This window comes from Equus quagga, chromosome 12 (genome assembly GCF_021613505.1).
Source record: "Equus quagga isolate Etosha38 chromosome 12, UCLA_HA_Equagga_1.0, whole genome shotgun sequence".
Classification (NCBI taxonomy): Eukaryota; Metazoa; Chordata; class Mammalia; order Perissodactyla; family Equidae; genus Equus; species Equus quagga.
In genome coordinates, this window is record NC_060278.1 from 88636881 (window position 1) to 88658900 (window position 22020).

Consider the following 22020-nt stretch of genomic DNA (forward strand, 5'->3'; position numbering starts at 1 on the left):
GGCAGTGGGAAGGAGGAAGGATAACCACAACATATATATGCAATAAATAGCCATATGTATGCCATAAAGAACTAAACTTTACAGCTTGATGAATTTTTACGTCAGTATACACCTGTGTAAGCATCACCTAAATCAAGGTAGAGAATTTTTCTAGCACCTCAGAAGGCTCCCTTATGACCTTTCCCAGAAAAATCCACCTACAAATGTAACCGCTCTTCTGACTTCTGTCACCAAGATTACTTTTGCCTGTTCTTGAGCTTCATATAAATGGAATCATATAATACATACTCTTTGTGTCTGACTTCTTTTGCTCAACTGAATATTTATCTTAAATTTTATGTAAATTATGGCATACATAAAATAAGACGCAATCATGAAAACCCATAGTGTAGAACCATATTGCTTTGTATGAAACAATGTCCTTGATATATTATTGAGTTTTTAAAATGGTTGCTAGAATCTGTTTTACTTAAATGGACTCATTTATGAAAAACTGTATATATACATCTTATATGATTAAAGAGAAAAGTTTGAAATAATATTCACCAAAATGTTACTACTTGTTATTTCTGGGTGTTAGGATTTACATAGTTTTAACTTTCTCTATGTTCTTCTGTTTGGTTTGAATATTTTTTAAACTTTTAATTTTGGAATGATTTTAAACTTACAGAAAAGTTGCAAGAACAATACAAATAACTCCTGTATAATCTTAACCCAGACTCACCGATTGTTGGCATTTTGCCACATTTGCTTTAATCTATATGCTGTGTATGTGTGTATATGTATTCTTTCCTGCCTCATCATTTGAGAATTAAATAGCATTTATCATACTTACTTACCCCTATATACTTAAGTGATTATTTTCTAAAATCAGAAATTAATGACAAAGTAATTATCAAAACCAGGGAATTTAACATGGATATAAAATATAATCTCTAGTCCGTAATCAATTTCATCACTTGTCCCAACAACATCCTCTATGGTGATGTTTTTTCCAGTGCCAACATTGTATTTTGTTCTTGTGCCTCTTTAGTTATTTGAATTTTTTATGATGAGTAGATAACTTTTTCATTAAAAAAAAAAAAGGCCTGAAACCACTTGCATTAAGCAAGTGAAACAAAATGGGGTAGGATGCAACACAGAGAGCTTGTCTTCAAAGCCTGGCCTGCCTGGAGCCTCGGGGGTTAACACTGTTGTTTGTGTCCCTGGATGTGTCCAGGGCAGCTGTGAGGTCTTGCGGCTGATAGACCTTGGGACCTCGCCTTTCTACAGCAAGTGGATCTGGCAGCATCTGGAGCTGATCAACGACAGACCTCTGCAGACCCACCTCGACAGTAAGTGGATGTCCACGGCTGGCAGCTGGCAGCACAGCAGGGGGCGCCTGGTCCCATCCTCTTTCCAGTTCCCAGCCCATAGAATCTTAGAAATCCAGAGCTAGAAAGGCCCGGCAGGATGTCTGGTTTGATCCCTTTTTCTACCAGCTGTGGAAACCTAGTCCACACAGCCCTGCCAGCTCTTGGGGAGGGGTGGAGAAAAGAGTTTGGAGCTAGACAGAGCTGGTTTTGAATCCCACTGATTAGCTAGGGGACTTTGGTGAGTACTTAAAGCCTTTGTGTATCTTTGTATCGTGGTCAAGAGCATAGGCCTGGGAGCCAGACTGTGTTTGAATCCAGGGTCCTTCTCTTACTAGCTGTGTGATACTGAGCAAGTGATTCTCTGTGTGGCTGTGCATCAGCACCCTCAGAGTCGTAAAGTGTGAATCACGGTCCCTACCTCGTAGGCTTGTTATGAAATTAAGCAAGTGACTCTACAAAGCTCTGAGAACACCACCTAGGTGCATTGATAGATAGGTGTTCATTGTCATTATCACACATGTTACTAGGACGGCTGAATGAGATCACGTATGCAATGGGCCTGGTAGGTGGTCAGTAAGTGTTAGTTCTCTTCTCATGTCAATTCTTTTTTCTCTCTTTTCCACTGCCAATCCACCAGTGAAAAAGCTGCATCTCACAAATTTTTTGCCCAATGTTTTTATTGTGAAAAAATACTCATAGCATAAAATTTACTCTAACCATTTTTAAGCATACAGTTCAGTGGTATTAAATATATTCATAATGTTGCTCAACCATCCCACTGTCCATTTCCATAACTCTTTTCATCTTGTAAAACTGAAACTCTATGTCCATGGAACAATCATTCCCCGTTTCCCCTCCCCACAGCCCCTGGCAACCACCATTCTACTGTCTGTCCCTATGAATTTGGCTACTCTAAGTACATCATATAAATGGAATCATACAGTATTTGTCTTTTTGTGTCTAGCTTATTTCACTTAGCATAATGTCCTCAAGGTTCATCCATCTTGTAGCATATGTCAGAATTTTCTTCCTTTTTAAGGTTGATAATATTTTCTTGTTTGTATGTACTGTATTTTGTTTATTGATTTATCCATTGATGGACACTTGAGTTACTTTCACATTTTAGCTATAGTGAGTAATGCTCCTATGAACATGGGTGTAAAGATATCTCTTTGAGACCCTGTTTTCTTTTGAATATATACACATAAGTGGAATTCCTGGATCATATGGTAATTCTATTTTTAATTTTTTTTTTAAAGATTTTATTTTTTCCTTTTTCTCCCCAAAGCCCCCCGGTACATAGTTGTATATTCTTTGTTGTGGGTCCTTCTAGTTGTGGCATGTGGGACGCTGCCTCAGTGTGGCTTGATGAGCAGTGCCATGTCTGCGTCCAGGATTCGAACCAACGAAACACTGGGCCGCCTGCAGCGGAGCGCACGAACTTAACCACTCGGCCACGGGGCCAGCCCCTCTATTTTTAATTTTTTAAGGAATTGCCATACTGTTTACCACAGCTGCTATATCATTTTATATTCCCACCAGTAGTGCACAGGGCTTCCAATTCCTCCAGATCCTCAGCAACATTTGTTCTTTTCTTTTCTTTTTTTTTTTTTTTGAGGAAGATTAGCCCTCAGCTAACGTCTGCCACCAATCCTCCTCTTTTTGTTGAGGAAGACTGGCCTTGAGCTAACATCCATGCCCATCTTCCTCTATTTTATATGTGGGACGCCTACCACAGTATGGCTTGCCAATTGGTGTCATATGCACACCCGGGATCTGAACTGGCGAACCCTGGGCCACCAAAGTGAAACATGCGCATTTGACTGCTGCGCCACAAGGCCGGCCCCTGTTGTTTTTTTTTTTAAATGGTATCCACTCTAATAAGTATGAGGTAGTATCTTATTGTAGTTTTGATTTGCATTTGCCTAATGATTAGTGATGTTAAACATCTTTTTATGTGCTTATTGGCCATTTGTATATCTTTGGAGAAAAGTCTATGCAAGTCCTTTGCCCATTTTTAAATCCAGTTGTTTGGTCTTTTGTTAAGTTTTGGGAATTTTCTATGTATTCTGGTTGTTAATCCCTTATCAGATTTATGATCTGCAAATATTTTATCCCATTCTTTGCATTGCCTTTTTACCCTGTTGGTATTGTCTTTTGATGCACAAATCTTTAAAATTTTCGTGAAGTCCAATTTGTGTATGTTTTCTTCTGTTGCCTGTGCCTTTGATGTATATTCAGGAGACCATTGCCGAACCCAGTGCCGTGAAGCTCTTGCCCTATGTTTTCTCAGAAGAGTTTTACAGTTCTGGGTTTACCGTTAGGTCTTCAATCCATTTTGAGTTAATTTTTATATAGGGTGTTAGGTAAGGGTCTAAATTCATTCTTTTGCGTGTGGATGTCCAGTTTTCCCAGCACTATTTGTTGAAAACACTGTCCTTTCCCTATTGAATGGTCTTGGCACCCTTGTGAAAAATCGTTTCCACCGAAGCGGAACATGCGCACTTAACTGCTGCACCGCCGGGCCAGCCCCGGGAACATACTGGATAAATTCTTAGAATTACCGGATCAATTACTTGATCCAGTGCATACTGGCTATGCACATTTAAAATATTGATAGATACTGCCAAAAAAGCCTTTCAAAAACTTTTCTCAGGGCTTTTTATATGTGCTCTGTTCATCCGGGCCTACTCCTTGTAGAGTCTGGATTTATTTCTATTAATATTAATTTTAACAATTGATTCTAACACTGGAGATCTATTTTTAAAATCAACATTATTGATGTTTAATTTTTATACGATAAAATGCATGCATTTTAAATGTGTAGTTCAATGAATTTTGACAAACTTACATCTTTCTAACCACCACAATCAAGTTATAGAACACTTTCATCACCCCAAAAAGTTCCCTGTGCCTCTTTGTAGTCAGTCCTTACCCTTCATCCCTGGCCCTAGGCAACAACCCATCTTCTTTCTATCACTATAGGTTAGATTTGTCTTTCCTAGGGTTTCATATAAATGGAATCACACAGTGCGTACTCTTGTGTCTGGATCTTTGCACTCAGCATAGTGTTTTTGAGTAGTTGGTTTACTCCCTTTTATTTCTAGTAGCATTCTCTTGGAGACCTTGTTCGTAACTCCATAGAGGGCCTATTACATGCCGGACGCTGTGCTGGGCGCCGAACGTACTTTCTCTGTAATTCTTTTGATAGTCCTACACAGACTCCAAGAGATTATGTGACTTGTCCAAGGTTCTAGGGCTGATCATCTATTTGTCTTTTATTGCTTCCCCTGCCCCCAATCCCAGTTTGAAGGCCCAGGTAAGTGTGCTCTGTCAATGGAGAGACATGAGCTTTGAATCGGATGGACCTGAGTTCAGATCCAAGCTCCAGCCCTTTCCTGGGTGACTCAGACTCTCTGCTGCTCTTTTTCTCTCTCAAATGAGGCCAATGACACACGTCTGGGTGTAATGGACATAAAGACTCTAGCTCTGGGCCTGGCACAGGGGACAATGCATGGAAGCCAGTGTTTTTCTTTTCTGTTTTTCTTAATTCCTCCATGCACCAGACAAGCCAGGCAGGTGACTATGCTATACCTCCAACCACCGTCACCACAGTCCTCGTGTATGCAAAGACCCAGTCATGTGTTTTCCTGTGCTTTCTCTAACAGAACCTTCTCCTGTGGAGAGATTTAAGGAGTTCCAGATCAAATCATATCCTGTACAGGACTTTAGCTCTCTGAAGCTTCTGCATCTCCAGAAAGCCTGGGAGCAACAGGGGACGAGTTGCAATAACAAGACTAAAACCTCAGGAAATAGTCTCCCAAAGACCTTGGGCCCCAAGATCAAGTAAGCTTAGCTCTTGCCAGATAGAAAGGTCCAGATTCTGGTTGAAAACGGGGATGTAACTTACAGGGCAAAAATGTCAGGGATGCCAGGGAGGGGCCGGAGGTAGCAGGCATGGCTCAGCCCCAAAGGTTGAGGGGGGGTGTGTCTGGAAGGCAGCCTGGAGAGGTGCTAGGTCTGATATCCAGGAGCTGCCCTCTCTGCCTCGCACTCACAGGGCCACTGGAGGTGGTCGGCTACTTGCTTTCTCAGGGAACCTATTTGAGAAAGAAGAGGCAGGACAGATCTTCTGACTCTCATAGTCTGTCTGTGTGTCACTGGCCCTTTTTGACTCTGAACCTCTTCGGAAAATGCTACCCATTTAAGGGAGGCAGGAGATAAGAGCCTAGGTTTTGGAGTCAGTTCAACCCAGGTTCAAATCCTGCTTGACCACTTATTTTAGCTCTGTGTCCCTGAGCAAGGGACTTGACCTCTCTCAAACTTCCTTTCCTTGTCTGTAGATAATAGTATCTAAGTTTTGGGGTTGTTGCAAGCCAGTAATTAAGTGAGATCATGATAATTATAGCTCACACTTATGGAATACTCTGTGCCTCGTACTGGATTATCCAATGTAATCCTCTCAATAGCCCTACGAGGTAAGTACTGCTATTATCACTCCCGTTTTTCAGGTGAGAAAACCAAGGTACAGAGAGAAATTAAGTTACTTGTTTGAGGTCACACAGGCGGGAAGTGGCAGAGTCAGGATTGAAACCTGAGCAGCTTGTTAGCGCCCAGTCTTGTTATCTGCTACGACTGTCGCCTGTCACAATGAGAACAAGCTGGATGCATGAGGGCTGCGCTTTTGGTTTTCCCAGAGAGGAAACTGGGCACCAGCCTAGAGGCAGCTCAATGCTGCACCCAGAGCAGCATAACACTTCCCTCCCCCAATTTAAGATGAAATAAAAATAGCACAGTGATACTAATAATGGCATCAGTGTTGCAATCTCCGTATTGCCCTAAGTGCCACTTCACTTGAGTCCTTTGTTAACATTTCCAGCTGCTTGCCTCCATCATGAGCATCCCATGACTTCTGAGTTGTTTCTTCCTCTGATGGATAGTCTTTCCAAGGGATCCAGTGCTTGAAATCCCAATCCCAGTTCTCCTGAAGGTAGAGATGGAACAGACACAATTTCTCTGCTGTGAATCAGTAACAGAGAAGGGACAGGTTGGACTCAGAAGTGAAAAATAAAAGACATGTGGCATGTGCACTCATGTACTTGGCTGGGGGTGGGTATGGAAGCCTGCCTGGTTTATGTGTTGGGTGAGTCCAGCTATATTCTCACCTGATAGATAACCTTTTCCCTGCCTGTAATCCAGACAGCATAGCCTGTCTCTTCCTTCTACCTAGCCCGAGACCAAAGAAAGAACAATAGGATTGCCTGTGTAAAAGTAACTCCAGCATGAACAAAGTACAGTCCACAGGCCGCCCAGGGAAACCTGTCTTTGTAAGCAAACAAACAAAGCCATCTCTTCTCTGCTCTCCTGTCAAGAAGAAGAGCCACAACCTCCGCTCTATCCCCAGGGGCACAGAGCTTACTCTTTGTCAAAGCAGTCTGTTCCATTTTCGGACAGCTCTGACTTAGAAATTCCTTCCTCATGTTGTCAGCCAGCCTGGACTTCTCACCCAGCGGGCCTGGCTCAGCACATAACAGCCTCAGGTGTTTAAAGGGGTCCTAGCTCCTTCTCTTCTGTCTCCTCCCTATTAAACTTCTGCACGTCCTGAAACAGTCTCTCCCAGGGTTTGATTTTGCATTTTCTCACCTTCTGGGAGAAGGGAGGGGAGACTTCAATATGCAGTAGAGTGGGGGCTGGTTATCCAGGGCCTCACGGACTGGCTAGGTGACAAATGAGTTCTCTTTAACAAGTTGTCAAATTTCAGATCCAGGTGGCCTCATCCGATTGAATGTTCCATGTTCAATACCAAGTATGGTGACCTCCCCAGTGAGGCTGCAGTGGGGGCCTACATGAAGATTCACACAGTGGAGCAAGGGGAAATCGTGGTAAGTGTGCGGAGAACCTTGTTCACCGTACAGTGGATAAGTCACATGGTGGGCTTGGGAGTGTTAAGTAACGAGAGTAAGGGTTTAAAAATATCCTGCTCTGTACTTGGTGATCTTAAGGAATATTGATGTTTTTTAAAGATATAATAATGGTATTGTGGTTATTTAAGAGTTCTTATATGTAGGAGATACATGTCAAAATATTTATAGATAAAATGATATGACATCTGGGACTTGCTTTAAAATAATTCAGGAACAAGGCAAGAATGTCTCCTCTTGCCACTCCTGTTCAGCATTGTACTGCAAGTCCTAGCTAGTGCGTTAAGACAAGAAAAGGAAATAAAACGTATACAGATTGAGAAGGAAGAAATTAAACTTTCTTTACAGATGACATGATTGTCAATGTAGAAAATTCCAAAAAAGAAAAAGGAAAACTCCTGAAGCTAATAAATGATTACAGCAAGTTAGAGGGTATAAGGCAATGAACAACTGGAATTTGAAATTAAAAACACACTGCCATTTACAATGGCACCAAAAAATGAAATACTCAGGTATAAATCTAACAAAGTATGTTCAGGATCTATATGCAAAAAATTATGTAACATAATGAAAGAATTCAAAGAAGATTTAAATAAATGGAGAAATATTCTATGTTCACAAATTAGAAGACTCAATATTATTAACATATCAGTTCTTCCCAACTTGATGTATAGGTTCTGTGCAATCCCAGTCAAAATCCTGGCAAATTATTTTGTGTTTGTTGACAAACTGATGCTAAAATTTTTATGGAAAGGTGAATATAAACAAACTGTTAAATCCATACAATGAAATATTATTCAGCAATAAAAAGAAATGAGTTAGCAAGCCATGAAAAGACATGGAGAACCTTAAGTGAATATTTGTAAGTGAAAGAAGTCAATATGAAAAGGTTAAGTATTATATGATTCCAATTGTATGACATTCTGGAAAAGGCAAAAATATGGAGGTAGTAAAATGATCAGTGATCATCAGAGGTTTGAAGTTTAGGGGGAGGGATAAATAGCTAAAGCGTAGAGGGTTTTTAGGGCACAAAAATTATTTTGTATAATACTGTAATGATGGATGCAAAACATTAAGTGTTTGTCAAAACCCATGGAACTTGACAGCACAAAGAGTGAACCTTAATGTGTGCAATTTGTGAAAATGAAAAAATTATTTAGGAGGTTGGGGATCCCAGGAAGGAATGCAGACTATGACAAGAGAATCTAATTATATTACAAGTGTATGGAACAATCTCAATAAAGAGGTTGGGAGAAAAAGATGCTGGCTGAAGTAACTTTGGAGATGAGTGGAATCTGTAAGACTAAAAGCAAAAGGAACTGCACATGAGCATTGTATTCTTGCTGATAAAATTGTTTCCCATGGGTGTGTGGATTAAATACGATACTGCTATACATGTCTACTGAAATGGATCAATTAAGTAAGTGAATGGCAGATGGTAGGAGCTAGGTTTCTCACCATTGGAGTGGAAGTTTACAGATAAACAAGGGGAGGAGGTTAGAATGACCCATGTGCTAATGGATTAGAGTTGAAGACATCAATGTGAATTCATGTGTATAGCTTAATATAGATACAGATGCTTGCATATAGACATATAGATATGCATATATCTTTTTCTCTGTCAGGTGACAGGGCCTAAAAGAAATGATACTCCAGTAGCAAAGAGCACATGTAGCACCCCGAACTTGGTTTCTAATACAATTCGCCAATAAAAAGAACAATGACTCCTTGGAAATAATTGACTTTAGGTCTGTGGAAATATGCAAGATGATCCTGGAGGAAAGTAAGGAAGTGTTGGGCGAAAAAAACTATATTGACGGGGGCATATCAAAGAGACACAAGAGCCAACTGAAAGAGCTCCCAGTGGCCAAACCTGGGACAATTTGAGCAACAAAATAAAGCAGTCCTAGATTATAACCCAAAGTATAAAATAAACATCCATGAGTGCATACTGATATAAATGAATAAATAATGAATAAGTTAATAAATGGGGGAGAGGAGACAAATCTCCCAAGCAGAAGAATTCCAAATAATTTACGTAGATCCTCTGCCCTAAAGGAGAGGAGGTGTAATTCCCCACCTCTTAGGTGTGGGCTGCACGTAATGACTTCCTTCCAAATTGCACAGTGTGGAAAGGAGGGGAAAAGAGTAACTTCACAGTGGAGACACCTGAGAAACACCACCTCAACTAGGTGATCAAGGCCAATGTCAGCAGTAATAAATCATGTTGATAGTGTGTCCCCTTGATATGACATGATGAAAATGGTACTTTGCCTATGGTCTTCCTCCCAATAACCCATAACCCCAGTCGAATCATGAGAAAAACATCAGACAAAGTCCATAGAGGGGCATCCTACAAAATAACATGACAGTCTCAAAACTGTCAAGGCCATCATAAAGAAGGGAAGTCTGAGAAACCGCTACAGCCAAGAGGCGCCTAAGAAGATACAACAATTAAATGTAATTAGACATTGTGTGAAAAGGACATTGGGTAAAACAAGAAATCTAAATAACTCATTGACTTCAGTCAATAGTAGTAATGTATCAATATTGGTTAATTGTAACAAAGTTATCATACTAATGTAAGATGTTAATAACGGGAAACTGGGTGTGGGGTATATGGGAACTCTGTACAATCTTCTCAATTTTTCTGTAAGTCTAAAGCTGTTCTAAAAAATATAGTCTGTTAAAAAAATAATTATCCAATAGTGGAGGGGGATGTATGGATGAAACAAGTTTGGCCATGAGTTGATCATAGTGGGAACTGGGTGACAGGTGCTGGAGCTAGGTGGCAGGGTGAGCAGGATGGAGAGGGTGTGAGGGCTTTCTGGTGAGCAGCAGTGGGCCTCAGTCTGCCCGGGGAGGAGCTGTCTTCTGAAGTCCTGTGTGTGGTCATCCTCCTTGAGGAAGCTTCTCCTTCGCCGTGCCCTTTCTCTTGTTCCTCAGTTACAGCATCTCCAGGCTCCTCTTCATGTCCCTCCCACCTGTGTTGCGGTGGGCTCTTGATGCTCCTGTCCCCCCAGACTGAGAGTCTTCAGAGGCAGGAGGTCAGCCCAGCACTATCTAGGAGCTCCAGCCCCTGGCATAGCTCTCCGTCAAGGCTGATTGACTATTTTCAATCTCTTAGGAAACTCTTCCTTTTGTTCAGTAAAACTCTGTCTCCTGCAACTTTTAATGAGTTCCTCCCCTCCCACTCCCCTACCCCACAAGAACAAAACAGAAGACATCAGCTTCCTTGCCGTGTGATGGCCTCTTAGGTATGTAAAGAATGTCGTTTTGTTTTTCATTCAACATTTATGGAGACAGCACAGTGCCAATGCCCCATTAGTTATTTTCTTACTCAGGGAAAACATCCTCGGTTCCTTCAGAGAGTCTTCATGTGACGTGGTTTCCAGACCTTCTCACTGTCAGCTTCACTGCAGTGTGTCAGTGCTTCAGAGTGAGGCGCGCGGAACTGAACACAGGGCGCCTGAGGCCCGGGCACCAGGCCGTGAATGCAGCCTCGCGCATTACAAGGCAGCGGAGCTGGGGTCGCTTGGCATTCTGGGCGGAATGGAGGCACCAGAGGGCAGAAAGGCATTGCCCAGTTTGGCAGATGGTGACAGGAGCAGAGGCTGTGTAAGCTGGAACAAGAACAGGGTCTGTATTGTGCAGGGCCTGCAATGCTGGAAGAGGGACCTTGGACATGATTCTCTAGGAAGTCCTGGAAGGCTCTGGGTCAGGGCTCAGAGCAAGGACCAGGCTGCCTCATTTACCACACAGGGCCCAACGCACAGAAGGCCCCCCATGAATATTCCTTAATATGACCGCTTTGAAGAAAATGCCTGTGGATGTCTCTGTGACGCCTTTGGTAAACCTCTGTTGTCCTTGCTTTCAAGGCCCTGGCTTCATTAGGAGAATGAGTGGTAACAGCTGTGACTGTATTCACCTACCAGAAGGTAGGAGGTCACATTTTCCCCGTCCTTGGGAGCAGGAGTGTGAAGCTGGGTCAGCCCTGGAAACAGCAGAGGTTGGGGCCTGGAGTACCGAGACCTGTGTTCTGAGCCAGGAGGTGTCGGGAAACCAGCTTCTCCAGGGAACAGGCAGCCTGAGGCCTCAGAGATGGTCAAGACTGGACAGGCCAGAGCCATGGCAGGGCAGAAGGAAGATGACAGATGTGGGAGAGTGGGGAGCGTTATCCTCATTTTTTTGCTTCTAATTAGCTAGCTGTGTGGCCTTGGGCAAATCACTTTACCTCTCTGAATCTGTGAGAAAATGAGGAAATTCACCTGGGTGAGCTGCCAACTCTGATGTTCTGTGACTCCATTTGTGCATTCATTCAGTAGATATTTTCTAAGCATCTACCAGCTCCAAGCGTGGCCCAAAGTGCCAGTGTAGGCAAGTAAACTGACATTATTCCTGCCCTCGTGGGGCTTACGATCTAGTCTGAGGACAGACAATAAACAGATAAATTAGCAAACATATAGAAAGTTGCAAATTGCTGTTAGAAAAGGAATAGAAAGCTGGGTTGGGGGGCAGGCTTCTTAAACAGGGTGGTCAAGGTAGTCTGCTCTGAGGAGGTGATGTTTTAAGCTGAGACCTGAGTGACAAAAAGAACAAGCTATGGACAACCTGGGGGGAAGAGTGTTCCACACAGAGGAACAGGAACTTCAAAGTCTGAGGCCAGAAGGAGCTTGGTGTGTTGAGAGGACTGAAAGGGAGGGCAGCATGGCTGGAACAGAGTGAACAAGGCAGAGGGTGGTGTGAGGCCAGGCTGGAGAGCCAGGCAGGGTGAGATAGCCCAGGCCTTGGGGCCACAATGAGGAGTTTTATTTTAGCCTGGGTGCTTGGGGAAGATATTTGAAGGGTATAGGCAGAGAAGGGCCGGGACCCCGGCAGGTGTGAGGAGTGGATCGGAGGTGGATGAGAATGCCTGCTGACAGTGCTGTGCTCAGTGAGCCCTGAACAGATGGCTCGGTTCACATCCTGGATCCACCACTTTCTGTCTTGTTATCTAGGGCAAGTTACACCTCTTTGTGCCTCAGTTTCCTCATTGTGTAGTTAAAAGCATGGACCCTGAAGACAGACCCCCTGGGTTCAAATCCTTTATAGCTTTATTTCTTGCATGCTGTGTGATGTTGGACGAGTTTCTTAACCTCAGCAGTGTCCTCTGTAAAACGAGGATAACAATAGGACCCACCTCATGGGGTTACTGTGAGGGGTGCAGGAGTTAATATACATGAAAACTACAAGAGGAGCTGGAATTTAGTGAATGATAGTAAACATTAGTTGGTATTATCATCACCATCATCATATCATCACTGTTATTGTTTTCATTGTTATTTTAATTATAAGATACATGACCTTCAACAAGTAAATTTCCTTTTCTGAACCTCATTTTCCACATCTGAGGATGATAATCCCTAAATCCTAGGGTGGTTGTGAGGATTAAATTTGTATATATATTTCTGCCACACAGTGAGAGCTGGCTAAAGGGCAGCGATTCTGGTTTCTGTGCAAGGCCTGGCACTGGTGGAAGGGCCTTCATGCTCACTGCACTGAGCATGGCTGATGGGTGAGGTGCTTCATGTCTCCGAGAGTGTCCTCTCACACACCATCTTGTCTGGACCTTCAATAGCATCATAAGAAAGATAACATGTCTCCATTCCAGTCTTACCAAGGAGAGACAAGGTCAGGGCCCAGAGCACCAACGAACTTGCAGATGGTCATACTTCAAGGTCTGGAACCCAAAGGGGGTGGGGGTGGGGCTGCTGTTCCAAATCCCACTTCCTGTCTCCCGTTGGATTCAGAATCCTTCAGAGACACGTGGGGTAGGTATTCTTACCTCCGGTTCACAGGTGAGCAAACAGTGGCCCAGAGAGGTACAACTTGCCAAAGCCATGTAATAAGTAAACATGTGGATCTTCCTCCTGAAGCCAGGATTATTCCCCATCCCACGTGGCCTCCACGGAGCAGACCTCTGAGTTTATAGCCCCGTTTCTTCTTAAACCCAAGACAGCTGGGCATTGTAGGCTCTCGGGCCACTGACCTCCCCGTCCTTCCTTGCCTGAGTCTTAATTAACAGTTGAGAGGCTGAGGAGTGAGCACTGCCTTGGCAGTTCAGCAACACAGGTGCTAGTCCTGGCCTTGGCCTTCTCAGAGTGTCTCCTTAAAAAGGGGGTGACACTGTCTGTAAAACAAGCAGGTTCGCCTGTTGATTTCCATCTCCCTTCCAGATGTAACCAAATAGGAATCCACACCAGGGAGCCAGAGGGGCAACTGGAGCTGCAGCAAGGAGGCCAGTGGCTCCCAACGTCTGTGAGGGATGGAGAAGGAACAGAGGCACAGTGGGGACATGCATTTATGAGCAAAGAAAAGGATGACCTGCTGAAAAGGATGGGGGAGGGTGTTGGTGGCTGCAAAAGGGAAGATCTGAAAGAGGAGGACTAGGTGTTTGATTTTTGTCGTAGTTCTAAAGGGGAGAAAATGGCTTACTTGGCCCGAAGAAGAGATGAGATTGTACTTGAGGAAAACTTGTAAAATGCTGTCCCCTGGAGAGCGACTGTGAGTGTCAGTCTTGGAGAACCTGCTTCGTGGAGCTCGGACAATGGACAGAGTGCCTGAAGGGCCCTTCTAACTCAAGGAGTCAGAGGACTTCGATGTCATGTTGCAAAGGAGCCCTGGACTTCTCCCCATCACTTGCTGAATGACCCCAGAGAGGTTCACCTCCTGTTTGGAAGCTCATCTTGCCCATCTAGAAAATCTGCTGGTAGAAGTGGATGGTCTCTGAGCTTGAACCTCCTGGAACTTTTTTTCTCTAGGGCCTTCACCAGATCCTTCTCCCAGAGGACCAACATGACAGGCGGCCCTTGATCCTCATGAGCCTGGGAACTGAGATGATACGGATGGGGAAAAAAAAATTTCGTGAGCTGATTGACAGTGAGATAGCAGAGAAGTTGTCCAGGTTCAATATCAAGTACCCCAGGTTAGTGCTGGAAATGTGCGCACGTCCCACCAGATCAATGAACAACTGTTATTTTAGTAAAAGAAAAAAAAGGTAATACCTAATGCTGACAAGGGTGGAATGAAACTGGTCGTTGGGGGTACACTCTAAATTGGCTCAATCCTTTTGATAATAACTTTAGCATTATGTTTCAAGGGCCATAAAACTGTTCCTACCCTTTGAAGCAATGGTCCACCTGTGAATTTATCTTTATATAACTAAATTATAGGGAAAGCTACATGCATTAAGATGTTTATAGCAGCCATATTCATAATAGAGATAACAATACCGCCACCACCCACATGTGTCACACTAAGGGGATGATTTAGAAAATTGTGGTACATTCCCTTGATAGAACATAACTGTTTTATTAAAAAATCCTAAGTTTAATGGCTTTATAGCAGGAGGATAAAATGGGTGATATAATCATAATGAAAAGGACAGGGTACAAAATTCTGAATATACTATGACTATACCTTTGTAAAACACATGAGAAAAATCTAGAAGGAAACAAGCAAAAATGATAATAGCTGTGATCTCCCCGGATTTGTAATAGTTACTCTCACTGAAAGGTAAGACTAAAAGGGACTTTCTACTTATGTATTCCTCTCATGTTTGTTTTTGCAATGAGCGTGCATTGCTTTTATAATGAGGGAGAAAAGATATGTTTTTTTACAAGTTGTTGTCAGGGTAGTGACATTCCAAGTAGGTTTTTTTTTCATTCTCCAAATTTTTGGTAATGATGATATATTACTTTTATAATTTTTTTTTAAAAGATTGGCACCTGAGCTAACATCTGTTGCCAGTCTCCTGTTTTTGTTTTTTCTTCTTCTCCCCAGAGTCCCCCAGTACATAGTTGTATATTCTAGTAGTGAGTGCCTCTGGTTGTGCTCTGTGGGATGCCGCCTCAGCGTTGCCTGACGAGCAGTGCCATGTCCGCACCCAGGATCCGAACCGGCGAAACTCTGGGCTGCTGAAGTGGAGCGTGCACGAACTTAACCACTTGGCCAGGGGGCTGGCCCTTACTTTTATAATTTTTAAAGATAAATATCTATCTTGAAAGATTAGATAAAAAGATTTCTTTTTACTTTTGCCTAGTTTCCAAATATTCCAGAGTGAATACTTTTAGAATGTGAAGAAAAATCTTTATTTTGTATGTAAAAATTAATTTATTGCCCAGATCAATGGTCACAAAACTGTTTTGCTCTCACACTTCTGTTACTAATAAGTGTTGAGTGTATACCCCCCCAGAATATGTATGTAATATAAATAACATGTTAATTAATTTATTTTTACTTATTATATCCATATATTACTGTACTAATATATCATGTACATTATAAACATACAAAAATAGACATTTAAAAAGAATAAGACAAAGATGAATATAAATGAAGTCCTACAGTTTTCTTCACACACCCTGGTGGATCTTATTCACCTCCCTGGGTGCATGCACCCCAACCTCCACTTTGGGACACTACTCCCCCGCCCCCCCGCCTAGATTCCTGCCACAGTCTTTCCACTGGTCCCCCAGCCTCAGCCTCCTCGCCTGTCAGTTCCTTTCTGCACACTGTGCTCCGGCTAAAACCCAAATCTGGCCATGTTAAACTCCTGCTTAAAACCTTTCAGTGGTATCTCACCCCTGCAGGATAAAGTGCAGACTCAGAGCCACGTTGGTGGCCCTTCACAGTCTGACCCCTCGACTCCCCTGCAGCACTTCCTGCCGAGTCTCGTTCACTCCAGAAGCCAGGCAGCTTGCCTCCGAGACCTTTACATACTTGCCTTTGCCAGTGCTGGCCTTCTGCCGTCCCCCAATCCTGCCCCTCTTTTTTTTTTCCTGCTTGTTTTTAAGATTCATCTTCTCCAGAAAACCTTCCCTAACCGACCCCAGGTTGGGATAAATAGCCCTTTCTGTACACTTGTAAGTGTACTCTCTGCACGGCTCTATTGTTGACCGTGCTCCGTGGTATTAGAGCTGTGCGGAGTTGGGTAGTTTGTAGAGTTCTTTCCCCAGCCCTTGAGTAATTGCCTCGCGAAGGCAGGGATCGGACTTCATCGCCTTTCAACTCTGGCACCTGTACCGCACGCGGCACACAGCAGGTGCTCCATAAATGTTGAATGAATGGAGCACTGGCACTGCAGAAGACTGGGAAATGCTGAACATTTAAAAAGGCAAAAACTGGAACCATTTGCAATTCCTCCAACGATCCCAAATTAGCGGTTTGTGTATTTCCTTTTAGTATTTTTTTTTACCGCTTGGATATGTGCCAAATACGCATTTATCATTCAGGCACATGAAGTTTTATAATGGAGATCATACTGATTATACAAGTTTGCATCCTCCCCCGTTTTTCCTTTCTTGTGGTGACACTGTGATCAGACATGGTTTTGCAGGCAGGCGTAGGAGGCAAGTGATTTCAGTGGTAGAGAAAGAGGAGGTGTGAAGGCAGGCAGATCTGTGGAGTTACCATATCCAGTGAGCCCATGAAAGAATCTGCTGTGGATCTGTAGGTCCTTGGACAAATTGTTTCCCCTCCTCTAGGCTTCACACTCCAATCTACAAAATAAGAAAATTAGACTAGATTAGTATTTCCCAAAGTCTGGAACATTTTCACAGAAGGTTTAAAAGATGATTTTAGGTCGTATATGGATAGATATTTTTAGTTTTACCAGCTATGTATTTATTCTAGTGTGAATTGGAAAAATGACAAGCTTAGGGCTGGCCCCGTGGCCAAGGTTAAGTTCGCCCGCTCCACTTTGGTGGCCCAGAGTTTCACTGGTTCGAATCTGGGCACGGACCTGGCACCGCTTATTAAGATGCCATGCTGAGGCAGCATCCCACATGCCACAACTAGAAGGACCCACAACTAAAACATACAACTATGTACTGGGGGGCTTTGGGGACAAGGAAAAAAATTTAAAAAAAAGAAAAATGACAAGCTCACTAAACCCATGATTTGACAGATCTTATTGCTTATAACAAAGCCAAAGTAAATATTTAAGTAAAAGAAACTAAGTAGATTTAAGAAAATTCATTGGTAAATTACAGAATAGATAATATGTAGATACAGCCCAAATTGGGGCAGTTTTGTGAGAAAATAAGTTGGGAAACAGTAGTAGTTCCATGCAGTTCAAAGATGCAATTGCCTGGTTCCTGTGTACTTACCAATATAGAAAATGAATATTTAAGAGCCACCTACTCAAAAAAGGATTTAAGGAGCCTTAGCTCCTTGCATAGTGCCTGGCACATGGTGGGTATCAGTCAATGTCTGTAGAACTGAAATTCAGAAAAGGTTTGTGTAGACTTGAAGGTGGCGGATGTTTGGGTGCTCAGCATCTGTGCTGCCCAGTCAGCACTTTGTTGCAATCATCTATAATGCTGACAGATAGAATTCGGTCTTATTCATTAATTGTTGAACTCATGGTTTTCTAGACTGCTAAAACAGGCAGAAAACATATCCATTATCTAGCTCAAATCCTCCATGTTTTAATTGAGACTGTGAGGCCCTGGAAAGGGGACGTGACATCCGGAAGATCACACAGTCAGTGGCTGAGACACCTGTCCTGTGAGTGCCATGGGGTGGAAACCTGAAACCTTTTCCCCCACAAACCACAAGGAGTTCCATGTGGAATATAATGAATACTGAGCTCGCAAGATAGCAAGGGAATCTCCAGGGGCCAAAATGAAGAGGAGCCTAAAAACCAAAGCATGGAGGGTGATCTGGTGCTGGATTGCCCAGCAGGGTGGGTGGGAGTGGGGGTTAAGGGCATCAGGGGCTGGAACTGAACCCCTGTAGGAAGCTGAGCCCTTTAGAAGAGCTGCCCAGTTTGGTGAAAGAGTAAACTAGAAATCAATATGACCATCAGTATCAGAAGGTAACATGGAATCTTGTCTGTCTTAACTTAGACTCTGGGTCCAAAAAGAAAAGAACATCCCCTAAGAATCCGTAATCACATGCTTGCCCTCTTATGGGTTTTGGGGAGTCCCTTAGCCGCTTTGAGCCCTAATTTCCACGTTCGTTAAATGGGGTGGTTGTGAGGATTAAATGAGTTAACAAATGTAAAGTGCTTGGCACATGGTAAGCGCTAAGTCAGAGTTATATGATGTTGTCATTTATTATGTAAGAAATTGGGAGTTAATGGAACTTTGTAAATGGAAACTGTTCTGTGGTGTGCTGGTGAATGTTTAACAACCAGCTCTCTAGGAGGTGGGAGGTAATCTCGATTTGAAGTGTTTGCCAATTTCTGCCATGTACATACTCCCACCATGGCCAATTTCAAGCTACCAACCTTATGTCACTGAACACGGAGCTGAGAAGAGATGTATATAATTAGCTCTTGTGAGCTGGTAGGAGCTGATTTGGGCACAGACCAACAGGACTAGCTTGTGGCCCATTCTGACCTCTGGGTTTTTTATTAAGTTGATCTCTATGGATCAAAGTTGACTATCCTGGTTAATATAATCTAGCCAGAAGTATGTTCTAATTTGTTAGTGATTTATTAGGCTTGCCTCCTTAGGTGAGAGTACAGGCAAGTCAGTGGAAGTTGAACATACCCTCTCCTTGCTGTGGTCTCAGAGGGAAATAAGCCAATAAGTGCTGAGCCCATTCCACTCCTCCCCATTTTCCCACCCTCACATGCTATGAGGGAAGGGGGCGGAGCAGAGCCAGGGCACCGAGACCAGTCCAAAGCACCTACCACTGTACTTTCTGTCTCTACAGATTTGCCTATTCTGGACATTTCATATAAATGGAATCATACAATATGTGGTCTTTTGTGACTGGCTTCTTAGCATAATGTTTCTAAGGTTCATCCACGTTGTGGCATGTATCAGCACTTCATTCCTTTTTATTGTCAAAGAATATTCCATTGCACGTATATACTACACTTTATCCATTCATCAGTTGATGGACGTTTGGGTTGTTTCCACTTTTTGGCTATTATGAATAGTGCTGCTGTGAACATTCTTGTGCAAGTTTTTTGTGGACATATGTTTTTATTTCTCTTGGGTATATACCTAGGAGTGAAATTCCTGGGTCATAAGTTAAGTGTTTAACCTTTTGAGGAACTGCCAGACTGTTTCCCAAAGTGGCCGCACCAGTTTACATTCCCACCAGCATTGTATTGGAACCCTTCTTCCAGTATCTCCACAACCTCATCAATATTTAGTTATTATCTGTCTTTTTAATTACAGTCATCCTAGTGGGCATCAGTGATATCTCATTGTGGCTTTGATTTACATTTCCCTGATGGCTAATGGTTGCATATGTAATTTAAAATTTTTGGTAGCCACATTATAAGAAATAAAAAGAAATGGGTGAAATTAATTTTAATAATATATTTTATCAAATTCAGTATATCTAAAATATCATTTCAACATGTAATCAACATAAAATGTATGAATGAGATACTCTACATTCGTTTTTTGTTCTAAGTCTTTGAAATCTGGTGTTTATTTTTCACTCAAAACACATCTATAATTCAGACTGGCCAGACTTCAGGTACTCAGTAGCCACATGTGCCTCATGGCCACTGCATGGAACAGCGCAGGTCAAGTGGAAAGAAGTGTGGAACGGTAAAGGAGGCAGAGAGAAGAGTGTGGGAAAAGGCACAGAGGTGCGATGGAGCACATTGTGCTAGGGATTGGAAAGAGTGGCAGGAGGCAAGACTGGAGGTGCAGGGGGACAGGGAGGAGTGGTGTGGGAACCTCAGCATCTGTGCCTTACCTTCAGTGATGAAGATATGTGCCAGAAGTTCCTCAAGGAGAACAGCTGGAATATCTTTCGGAAGGACCTGATGCGGCTGCTGATGGAGCCTCGCCAACATCCTCCATTCACCCCAATCAGGCCCAAGAAGAAAGGGATCTTCAACTCCAAGTCTCTGGTACTGGATTTGTGTAGCTTCGACAAGAAGACTAAACCTCATTATCCCATTTTTATGGCACCCCAGAAATACCTTCCCCCACTTAGGATTGTCCAAGCCATCACAGCACCCCGATACAAAATCCAAGAACTCCTGCCTCAGTATAAGAATGCAGGGCTCCTTCTTTAGAACCAATAAAGGATGTTGGGTTGGCAACCATGTTTCCTGAATGACAACCATGGGAGTTGTAGGGCTTGGAGTGGGGGCTTCTGGGGGTTGAGCTGTGGGTCCAGAGAGCTGTTTGGGGTCAGCAACTGGGTCACTGTCTCCCTTGACACTTGTGGGGCTGAGTGAGTGGCTGGCCAGGAGGCTGGGTGTGGAGGGGTTAATCACTGGGGATGGTCTCATGGTGGGAAGTTCTTCTCTGACGAGATGGATGGGAGGCTCAGAGGGGCTCAGATCAAAGTGAGCAAGACTGGGGTTGCAAACTCATATTCCTTTCATGGCCTGCCGGGTCATCTAAAGGAGTATGGCAAGGGACTGGGGAGGTAACAGGAAGTGCTGGGGATTGGTGTTCACATTCCCCATCCAAATGGAGTAGCCGCTCCTTAGCAATCGATACCATGTCAGGAAATAATGCAGGCCCAGTACTGCCAGTCTTTAGATTTTTCAAGAGAACCAAGAAACTCAATATTTTAGATGATTCCTACTGGTTTTAAAATGTGAGCAACTAATTCTAATTGTTTTTGAGATACTGTGTTAAGCAAACCAAACACACACGTGGGCTGTGTTGGGCCTACAGGCTGCTGGTTTGCCAACGCTTGTCAAGCACCTCATCAGACTGACAGGGCGTTGCCAGAGACTGAAGTGAGGCGTGACTGGGAGGAAACATAAGGAGCCGGGGAGAGAGACAGATGGGCAGCATGACAGGAGCAGTCTTCCTAGGTCAAGGATGAGAAGAGGAGGTGTTAGGTTGGACTTAAACGAGGGCTCGAGGCCGGCCAGGTGGCTCAGTGGTTAAGTGCGTGTGTTCTGCTTTGGCAGCCCGGGGTTCACCGGTTCAGATCGCAGGTGCGGACATGGCACCACTTGGCAAAAGCCATGCTGTGGTAGGCATCCTGTGTATAAAGTAGAGGAAGATGGGCACGGATGTTAGCTCAGGGCCAGTCTTACTCAGCAAAAAGCTGAGGATTGGCAGCAGATGTTAGCTCAGGGCTAATCTTCCTCAAAAAAAAAAAAAAAGGCCTCCTTGGTCCCTCTGGGGGATCCTGAATCTCTGGCTGCCTGTCACTGACCTGGGCCAGCTCTCTTTCTTAGTAGCACTGGGCCTAGAACTCAGGGTTCCTGTCTCCCTCCAGCCTCAGTACTACAGACCCAGGGCCAAATCACCTCTCTCCCTTGAGAAGTCCCATAGTTTAGCTTTGAGAGCACCGAGGGGCCTGGTAGAGGCCATGGCAGCACAAGAGCCCGGTTTGGGCTCACCTTCCCCACCCCTGGCAAGGAGTGGGCTTGGAGGAACACCTGAGCGCTGAGCTGGGCATCAGGAGCTCTGGAGAGCCTGGCTCTATCTCTGTGTCACCGGACCTCCTTGAACACCTCGAGTCCTTTACCTGTGCCCCAGTTTCCCCAGTGGCAGAATGAGCAAGTTGGACAAGATCAATGGTTTTCACAAGTGAGAGGTGAGTACAGTTTGAAAACCCTATTCAACATTATAATTTTCTTTGTTGAATTTAGAATAAAACTGTTTTCATGTTGCACAGCAAAGGAGAGGTATGGAATTTTTCTATCAGAAGGGGGCATGGATGTGAAAGGCTAGGAAAGCTGTGGACTTAAGCGTCTTGACTTCCCTAATAGCTGCAGAGGGTCAAGGAGTCTGGGAAGTCTGCAACAGTCCTGGAAG

The 22020-nt window shown here is 43.6% G+C and overlaps 1 protein-coding gene across 1 annotated transcript in view; it reads left to right on the forward strand.

Moving 5' to 3' along the window:
* Positions 1 to 20309, forward strand: part of CNBD2 (cyclic nucleotide binding domain containing 2) — a 47392-nt gene extending 27083 nt beyond the window's left edge. The window contains exons 8-12 of the mRNA XM_046678046.1: positions 1220 to 1334; positions 5024 to 5201; positions 7117 to 7237; positions 14077 to 14240; positions 19991 to 20309. Coding sequence (XP_046534002.1) covers positions 1220 to 1334; positions 5024 to 5201; positions 7117 to 7237; positions 14077 to 14240; positions 19991 to 20309 — 897 coding nt within the window. The remainder of the gene's footprint in view (positions 1 to 1219; positions 1335 to 5023; positions 5202 to 7116; positions 7238 to 14076; positions 14241 to 19990) is intronic.
* Positions 20310 to 22020: the final 1711 nt, after the last annotated feature.